At 52.2% G+C, this 9478-nt stretch overlaps 1 protein-coding gene across 2 annotated transcripts in view; it reads right to left on the reverse strand.

Annotated features, from left to right (window-relative positions):
• Window positions 1-9002, reverse strand: part of LOC128416481 (disheveled-associated activator of morphogenesis 2-like) — a 47837-nt gene extending 38835 nt beyond the window's left edge. For both annotated transcript variants that reach the window (XR_008331222.1, XM_053394298.1), the window contains exon 1: window positions 8346-9002. Coding sequence is in view for 1 of the 2 variants with exons in the window: in XM_053394298.1 (XP_053250273.1) it covers window positions 8346-8461 (116 nt within the window). In the remaining variant the exon portion in view is untranslated. The remainder of the gene's footprint in view (window positions 1-8345) is intronic.
• Window positions 9003-9478: the final 476 nt, after the last annotated feature.

The raw sequence follows: 9478 nt of genomic DNA on the forward strand, positions 1-9478 counted from the left end.
TGTATTTGAATCAATTTTCCCAGAGATTTCTTCAATTTTCTTATTTGTTTCAGCAACTTGTACTTTGGTTTCTGCACCTTGCTTTTTTAATTCCTCTAAAGAGTCATTTATCTTCTCCAATACCTTAGCAAAGGATTCTTCTGAAGACATTATTTTCACTTTTGCCTTTGGAATAACTGTAGTTCCAGGGGCTCCTGATACAGAAGCCCTTCTTTGCATAAAAGATTCAACTTTGTATTGTCTGCCAGATCTCAAGGTTGTTTCTTGTAAATCCTCTTTCTTGTGAGATTTCTCTTTACCATCTGCCATAACAAAGTCTTTTACTCAAGGTCATTCCCACACTCTTGAGCTGTCAGACAAAAGTTCTCAAATTTTAAGCTCCACTTGTTGCTGAAACAATGTATAAGTCCTCTAGAGGGCGTACAGTCAGTTCTTTACTTTCAAATTAGTCCCCCACTCTCCAGAAAATAAACAAAGTTCTTTTCTATTGTTCTTTCTCTTTCTAAAAAATCCAAGTCAATAATGTCCTGCAAGTAGCTTTGCTGTGCAACAAAATAAATGTTTCAGGTTGAGAGTAGCCAAAGTCAGTTAAAGATACTTTTTTACCTTCTTATATCAACAATCCTTAGCCGGTGCCTTTTCTCCGGCAGTCCGATCCCCAGGTACAGGAGCAGCGATGAATAGCTCAATTTCTTTTAAAATGGCAGGGAAACACTTTAAAATCTTCTCCCCCCCCCTCCTGCCTTCGGGGAGGGAGTTCTTTACTTGGTGATGGATTTATTAGTTCCCACCACTCTCCTTTCAGACAGTTACAGCTGAAATGCCTTTCGCTTTGATCTTGCTACAGAACGGAAAGCAGACTTCCTTTTTGGTGCTTGTCCGTCTCGGTATCCAATTTCTTTAATTTTAGTGCCCAATTATATCTTAGCAGTCAATCCTACTCACGGATAGATGTTCCTTTTAGTCCAAATTCACTGGAAGAAGTCAGCGCTCTCCGCTAATGGCGACGCGGCTTCACTTCGCAGGCTGGGTGAAGACGACTCTCAGCACCGCTCCACACACCCTCCGCTGATCCGCAGCCTTTAAAAAGGCTATTTCACAGCGTCGGGGGGGCGCAAAGGTGCCCGCCGAGTCTCCAGTTCACAGGCTACGCGCCTGTGATTTTTGGGGGTCCCCGCTCCGCCGTAGCTGACGGGACCCGAACCTACGAAGCAGATCTCTCCCGGAGCTCCGGGAGAAATCCGCCATTAAGCGCTGGCGCTAACCGGAAGTCCTCGACTCCCCACAGCTTTGTTTCACCGACATCTCACTGACTCCTATTCCCCCTTACAGAGCTATAATATTTAGACTGGTTTAACAGTCAATCTCTCTTCCCAGGAATATCTGCATATTGTAGCTCTGTGATTTCCTAACAATTCTCAGCACCCTTAACAAACTACAGATCCCAGAATTCTACAGAGGAAGCCATGACTGTTTAAAGTGGTATCGTAGTGCTTAGAATGTATGGTGCTGTCAGAGGCTCAGGAGCAGAAGAGCAAATAGAGAGCGGAGGAGAGGAATCAGAGGGGAGCGTAGGGGAATATGACAGTGGCCCGAGAGATTCCATGAGCTTCTCCAGCGAATCAGAAGATTCCCAGGAGGGGGCGCCTATGGTAAGGGCGAGGGGAGTCCCAGGGGGGACGTTCCATAAACAAGGAACCAGAGGGGAGTCCCAAAGGAGTAGCGGAGGATCAGGACCAGTTCCCCCACCAGAGCACAGTGGGGGGGAAGAGTCACATGAGTCAGGACCAGCTTCTCCTCCATCGGGGAGTGGGGAAACGGAGGGAAGGCCAGGTCCAGCTAGCCTCCCCGAAAGAGGGAGCAGTGACACAAGTGTAACGGTCAGAAGGAAAGTGGGAGGCTGCGCGCACGCGCCAAGTTCAAATGTGGAGGAGCGCGGGACAGCAGAAAACCCGGATTGGGAGCCAGGTCCTAAGGCCCGAAGGAGGGGGGGAGAAGAGTCGGCGGACTCAGCGTCAGAAGAATCGAGGAGGGCTGAGACTCCGACTAGCAGGAGGACCCAGAGAAAGAAGGAACAGAGGAAGAGGTGGAGTAAGGCTAGAATCTTAAGCTGGTGTCAGGGGGGAGGAGATTCAGATGGGACTTCTACGGTCTGAGGCATAGACGTAGCGTTGCGCGCTGCGCGTCTGGAAATGAAACTGAACTTCAATAAAGACTTTTTAACTTGAGGAAGAAGCAGCGTTGGTCTTGTGTGAGCTGGGACCTTGGGCAGCGCTGACAGTAAGTCCCATCTCCCGTCAAAAAACTCTGCAAGCTCACGAAGATAGGCAAAGATGACTACAGAGGAGAAAGTCAAGCAACTGCAGGAAGCGGTCTCAACGCTCTACGCAGAATTGGCTGCGTCTAAGAAAAAAGAAGGAGAAACAGCTGCGCTCTGCCAGGATCTGCAAGCCAGGTGGGACAGATGGGGAAAGGAGGGGCAGCTGGGAGCCAAGCCGGAGGGAGTTGGCCTCGGGAAAAGGGGGGCGAGTATTGTGACCCATTTTGACAGGAACCTGCAGCAGTACCCTAACTTCAGAGCAGAAGTAGTTTTCGCGCTCAAATTGCTTCGGAAAGACTTTAGGGATGAGGAGGAGAAAGTGGGTTTCATAATCACTCATCTGCATGGGGAAGCTAAGTCGTGGCTGCGAACCTTGTTACGCGAAAATGACCCCGCCCTCAAAAATTCAAGCACCTTTATTGAAGCCATGGACGCTTGCTTTAAATCAATGGTGGATGTGGATGTCGCTAGAAGGGAAATGCATGGATTGCGGCAAGGAAAAGCGACGGTGCGCCAGTATCATTCCCGCTTTTTTGGGTTAGTAAATGTGCTGGGCTGGCAGAAGGACTCAGCTGCCGTCAGGGATCTGTTCTGGGAGGGGCTGAATGGAGCCGTGAAAGATGAGCTGGCCAGGGGGGAGAGACCCCAAAATACCACAGAAGTAGTCCAAAGGGCGCTCGCAATTGGGGTGCGCCTGGAAGAACGCCCGTGGAGCAGGGAGGAGGGGCGAAGAGCAAACACGTCAGTTAGAACGACTCCCTTCCTACCCAGAGAGACAGAGCGCGCTCAGTCCACGCCTCCGCTGATGAGGGGAGAGGAGCCAATGGAAATCGGAGGTGCAAGGGCTCAGACAGCAAGCAGAGCCCAAACACCAGGAGCAGTCAAGGCGAAGGCTCCTAGAGGGAGCAGGAAGTGTTACATCTGCGACAGTGCACTGCACATGGCCAAAGAGTGTCCCCAGAGGCTCCAGAAGCACACTGCAGCCTCAGCAACTGTAAAAGGAGCAATTCAGCAGAGGGAACAGCAGCAGGGAAATGACGAAGCCTGGTTGGAGACGGAGGCACTGGGGCTCAACCAGGCGAGTCAGTGAAGCAGTCCCCAGAGATTTTGCAGCCCACAGACCCCCTCCCACCCAAACCAGTGGTGCAACTCACTGCATCGCTCCAGCTGCCCGATGGGCTCACCCTGGAGGTCCCTATTACCATTGACTCTGGTAGCAACGCAGACTTTGTAGGGTTGGACTTCGTCAAGCAGCATCGCATAGCACTCCTGCCAGCCACGACGCCCCTAAATGTTGTCACGGTAGATGGCAGGAAGATACTGGGAGGAGAGGTGGTACAGCAGACACCGCCTCTGGTGATGCAAATTGGGAACCACCGTGAAGTCATCAGTTTCAACGTCACCCACCTGTCGGACACGCCCATAGTGTTGGGCATGAGTTGGCTGGATAGGCACAGCCCGGCATTAGCGTGGTACCAGCGGCAATTGACCTTCTGCTCTTCCTACTGCGCAGCGCACTGCATCCAGACCTGCCAGGAAGAAGAGGGGCAAGAGGATGCACCGCAGCTACACCTAGGCATGGTGCAAGCGGTGCCCAACAAGTACAAGGCCTTTTTGGAAGTCTTCTGTGAGAAGGAAGCAGACAAGCTGCCTCCCCACAGACCCTACGACTGCAAGATTGACCTCCTGCCGGGGGCGACGCTGCCGACTGGGAGACTGTACTCCATGTCTGAAGACGAAATGCAAGAACTCAGGGAGTTCATAGATCGCAATTTGAAGCGGGGATTCATCCGGGAATCCAAAGCAGTGGGGGGCAGTCCCGTGTTTTTCGTGAAGAAGAGAGACACGCCCGAACGGAGGCTCATAGTGGATTATAGAATCATCAATTCCAGGACAAAGCCCACAGCATTCCCCATGCCCAAAATTGACGACCTGCTCGCGACGGTGAGGAAGGGACGGATCTTCACCAAGTTGGATCTACGAGGGGCCTACAACCTTATACGCATGCGGGAGGGAGACGAGTGGAAGACAGCCATGTTTACGCCTTTAGGAACCTATGAATACAGAGTCGTGCCGTTTGGTCTCCAAAATGGCTCCCATTGCTTCCAAGCTTTCATGCACCACGTGCTAGCGGGACTCCTCTACAAGAAGTGCGTCTGCTTCTTAGATGACATCCTGATCTTTTCGGAATCGCAGGAGGCACACGAGGAGGACGTCAAGGAGGTCCTGCAGAGACTACGGGAGCACAGACTTTACGCCAAACTGGAGAAGTGCCAGTTCGACACGACAGAGGTGGATTTCCTGGGCTACAAGCTGTCCGACAAGGGACTTGCCATGGACAGCGCCAAGGTCCGCTCAGTGTTGGACTGGAAGAGCCCGCGCAACCGGAAGGAGGTCCAGAAGTTCGTCGGTTTCGCCAACTTTTATCGCAAGTTCATCAAGGGGTTCGCGAAGGAGACGGCGGCCATCACGGACACCCTCAGCTCCAAGAAGAAGAAGTTCACCTGGACAGACCAGGCGGAGCAGTCCTTTCGGAGGCTCAAGCGTCTCTTCGCGTCCGAAGAACAGCTGCTACACGTAAACCCCAGCAAACCGATGAGGGTTGAAACGGACGCCTCGGACAGAGCGGTGGGGGCGGTCCTGTTGCAGCAAGATCCGCAAGGGGACTGGAGACCGTGCGCATTCTACACCAGGAAGCTCAGCACGTTGGAGCAGAACTACACCATCTGGGACAGGGAGTTGCTGGCCATTCATGCAGCCTTCAAGGCGTGGCGGCACTTCCTCGTCGGAGCCAGACACACAGTGCAGGTCCGCACGGACCATAAGAACCTGGAGTACTGGCGCACGGCGAAGTTCCCGAACCAGAGACACATCCGCTGGGCGGAGTTCTTTGCAGATTTTGATTTCCGGATAGAATACATCCCGGGAGACAACAACGTCATGGCGGATGCGCTATCCAGGAAGCCGCAGTATCTCGAGGAAGCGGCACCGGCAGCGGCCAAACACATTTTCGCACCAGAGGTGTGGGCGTGCGCTTCAGCCGCAGTGGACCTGGACGCAGTCCGTCGCGCGCTACAGGCGGATTCGTTTGCGCAATCCAAGATGGAGGAGGTGCGAAACGGCACAGCGAGGGACGACGAGTTCCAGATACGTGACGGACTACTCCTCCGTAAAGGGGCTCTCTACGTACCGGGAGACGACCTTCGCGCAAGAGTCTTGCAGCAGCTGCACGACGCGCCCAGCGCTGGGCACTTCGGCAAGGACAAGACGGCGGAATTAGTCACCAGGGACTTTTGGTGGCCCAAGGTGCGGGGAGAAGTTGCGGATTACGTTTCCAGGTGTGACACCTGCCAAAGGGCCAAGCCAGTACACAGGAAGCCGGCGGGCCTGCTGGAACCGCTGCAGACGCCGCTCGAACCATGGGAGAAAGTGGCCCTGGACTTTGTTACAGATCTGCCCAGTTCGCGCGGCAAAACAGCGGTACTCGTGGTCGTAGACCTCTTCACCAAGATGGCGCATTTCATTCCGTGCGCAAAGGTGGCCACAGTGGAACAGACCGCCAAGCTGTTCATAGACCACGTGTTCAAAGCTCACGGCTTGCCGCGGTCCATCCTGTCCGACCGGGGCCGCCAATTCATCTCGAACTTCTGGCAGAAGCTGCTGGGCATCCTGAACGTCAAGATCAACTTAGCGTCGGCACGACACCCGCAGACCAACGGACAAGCGGAGAGGGTCAACGCCATCATGCAGCAGTACCTGCGATGCTACGCCAATCAACAGCCCTCGACCTGGGTGGACTACCTACCGCTAGCCGAGTTTGCCTACAACAACACGAAGCACGGGTCTACAGGGGTGACACCGTTCTTCGCCAACAATGGGCGCCACCCCAGAACCTTCCCGGGGTTGGAGACCGAGGGGGAGGGGGAGCCACGGGGGGCAGAGCACTTAGCCGCAGAGTTACAGGAGGTCCATGAGCAACTCCGAAGGCACTTGGAACTCGCGAAACACGCTTACAAGGTGCAGGCAGACAGGCACAGGAGGGTTGGGGAAGACATACAGGTAGGGGACTGGGTCTGGTTAGCAGCTCAGGCAGTGCCGGCCAGAACACTAGCTAAGAAGAAGCTCGGGCACAAGCAGCTGGGACCTTACCAGGTCGCGGCACAGATCAATCCAGTGGCCTACCGGTTGACACTCCCGGAGGGCTCCAGAATGCACCCAGTCTTTCACAGGTCAGTGCTCACACCTTACAAGGCACCCCACAGGTTTCAGGCGCCAGGGACCGCACCAGCCCCACGTAGCCCATCGCCAACAGGGGAGGGACCACAGAGGGCGACCCCACTCAACGAGGTCACGGAGATTTTGGACTCCAGATGGGGGGAAGAGGGAGTTGAATATCTCCTCGCCAGGGAGGGTACTCCGGCCAGCGCCAACGAGTGGGTGCCGTGCTATGCCGTGGAGGAGCACTACCTCAAAGACGAGTTCCATTCGATCTTCCCACACAGACCCATGCCGGCGGAGTATTTCGACGACTGGCTTTTCACACCCACACTGTCAGCCAGCACGTTCCAGGGTTTCTCCTCAGATGAGGAGCCGACGCCTGGGATGAGCTCCCAGGAGGAGTCGCTCTCGGGGTTTGTCACGGACCGCTCCTATTGGTGGGACACTCAACCAGAAGTGGGGTGGAGCAGGGAACTGCTGAGGGGGCCCTTGCACACAGCCTCACCCGAGGGACCGGGTGGAGAGGAGGACATGGACGTGTGGGGGGAGGATCTTGGTTTTGAGCGCGACAGCAGAGAAATGGAAGCAGAGGAAGTCGACGTCGACGAACCCATCGTGGGGGGGCCTGATCCCGCTGGCCGGTTGCACACCAGGGGGAGAGAACGGAAGCCAGCACTCAGCGCTGGAGCACCTGGAACCCACACCCGAAAAGGGGGAGGGGGGAAGGGGGGGCTTCGAGGGGGGGATGGATGTCAGAGGCTCAGGAGCAGAAGAGCAGGGGAGAGAGCAAATAGAGAGCGGAGGAGAGGAATCAGAGGGGAGCGTAGGGGAATATGACAGTGGCCCGAGAGATTCCATGAGCTTCTCCAGCGAATCAGAAGATTCCCAGGAGGGGGCGCCTATGGTAAGGGCGAGGGGAGTCCCAGGGGGGACGTTCCATAAACAAGGAACCAGAGGGGAGTCCCAAAGGAGTAGCGGAGGATCAGGACCAGTTCCCCCACCAGAGCACAGTGGGGGGGAAGAGTCACATGAGTCAGGACCAGCTTCTCCTCCATCGGGGAGTGGGGAAACGGAGGGAAGGCCAGGTCCAGCTAGCCTCCCCGAAAGAGGGAGCAGTGACACAAGTGTAGCGGTCAGAAGGAAAGTGGGAGGCTGCGCGCGCGCGCCAAGTTCAAATGTGGAGGAGCGCGGGACAGCAGAAAACCCGGATTGGGAGCCAGGTCCTAAGGCCCGAAGGAGGGGGGGAGAAGAGTCGGCGGACTCAGCGTCAGAAGAATCGAGGAGGGCTGAGACTCCGACTAGCAGGAGGACCCAGAGAAAGAAGGAACAGAGGAAGAGGTGGAGTAAGGCTAGAATCTTAAGCTGGTGTCAGGGGGGAGGAGATTCAGATGGGACTTCTACGGTCTGAGGCATAGACGTAGCGTTGCGCGCTGCACGTCTGGAAATGAAACTGAACTTCAATAAAGACTTTTTAACTTGAGGAAGAAGCAGCGTTGGTCTTGTGTGAGCTGGGACCTTGGGCAGCGCTGACAGGTGCAAATGTAGCCAGAGTAATTTTCTGTTTTTTGTTATTCAGCCGTCTTGGCATGTGTTTGTGTTTCTCTTCCTCCCTACACAGCATCCACAACAGACCATTACACAAAACTCACTAGCATCATTTAGCATGGTTGGTACCACTTGTGCAACCTTGACTTAGACCCTCTGGGCTGGGCGGGGTATAAATAAATAAATAATTATTATTATTATTATTATTATTATTATTATTATTATTCCATTTGTTTCCGCTGTATTAGGTACAAGTACTTACAAGTACTTGGCTTCCTTTGTTCGAAGCATGAAGGTGCCAGAACCATCCTCCTCGCTGACAACTGCATCTCCACTTGACAAGTTAATTGTTTTTGCTACAGGAGCCACCGTCTCCATCTGGCGTTGGTCGATGCAATGTAAGCTCAGCTCCCGTTTGCTCAGCTGAACAAAGTGCCTATAGGACAAAAAAATGAAAAAGAAAAGAAAAGGTGCTGGCAAACTCAGGTAGTTAGGTGCATGTAGATCCTTTGATTCAATGCAAAAATACACATTTCATACTGGTGAAAATAATTTCTTTTAAAATGGATTTGCGAAGGACCTTATTGTTTTATGGTTTGTGAATCAACTTAGGAGGTTAAAAGATTCCTCATTAATGGAGCCTAAAACATTTAGAGTGTTTTGATGTATCTTGGCGCTCTATGCTTTGTATTTATTAGGTTAAAAGGGTTTGTGAATTGCTAGTCTGTCTTAATGGCATCTGAAACATTTGAAGTGTTCAGAGTTTCACTAATACGGGGCTATAATGCTCTGTGCTTCCTCAATTAAATTTATTAAGTCAACTATGTTTTTCTAATTGAAATGAACACTGTAATTAATAAGAGGTTTCTTTTTTAAAAAGAACTTCAGGATAGAAATTCAGGGATAGGCATCGGACTGAAAATGAATAAGTCAAAAACCAAGGTTTTAGAGAAAAATTTAACACCAATTGAGAGAGAGAGGTTTCAGAACATGACAGGTTTAACAGTGGTTAAGAAAGTCAAATACTTGGGGATCAACATGACAGCAAAAAATGGGAATTTATTTAAAGATAACTATGAAAAATGCTGGGTTGAAGTGCAAAAAGATTTAGAAATATGGTCAAATTTGAAGCTTTCATTGCTGGGCCGTATCGCTGCTATAAAAATGAATGTATTGCCTAGAATGTTGTTTTTGTTTCAGGCATTGCAAATTGTGGACAAGGTGGACTGTTTCAAGAAGTGGCAGAGAGATAGTTCAAGATTTGTCTGGCAGGGCAAGAAGCCTAGAATAAAATTTAAAATATTAACAGATGCAAAGGAAAGAGGTGGATTTGCCCTGCCAGACTTTAAACTTTATTATGATTCAGCAGCTTTTTGCTGGTTGAAAGAATGGCTA

Source organism: Podarcis raffonei, chromosome 6 (genome assembly GCF_027172205.1).
Source record: "Podarcis raffonei isolate rPodRaf1 chromosome 6, rPodRaf1.pri, whole genome shotgun sequence".
Taxonomy (NCBI): Eukaryota; Metazoa; Chordata; class Lepidosauria; order Squamata; family Lacertidae; genus Podarcis; species Podarcis raffonei.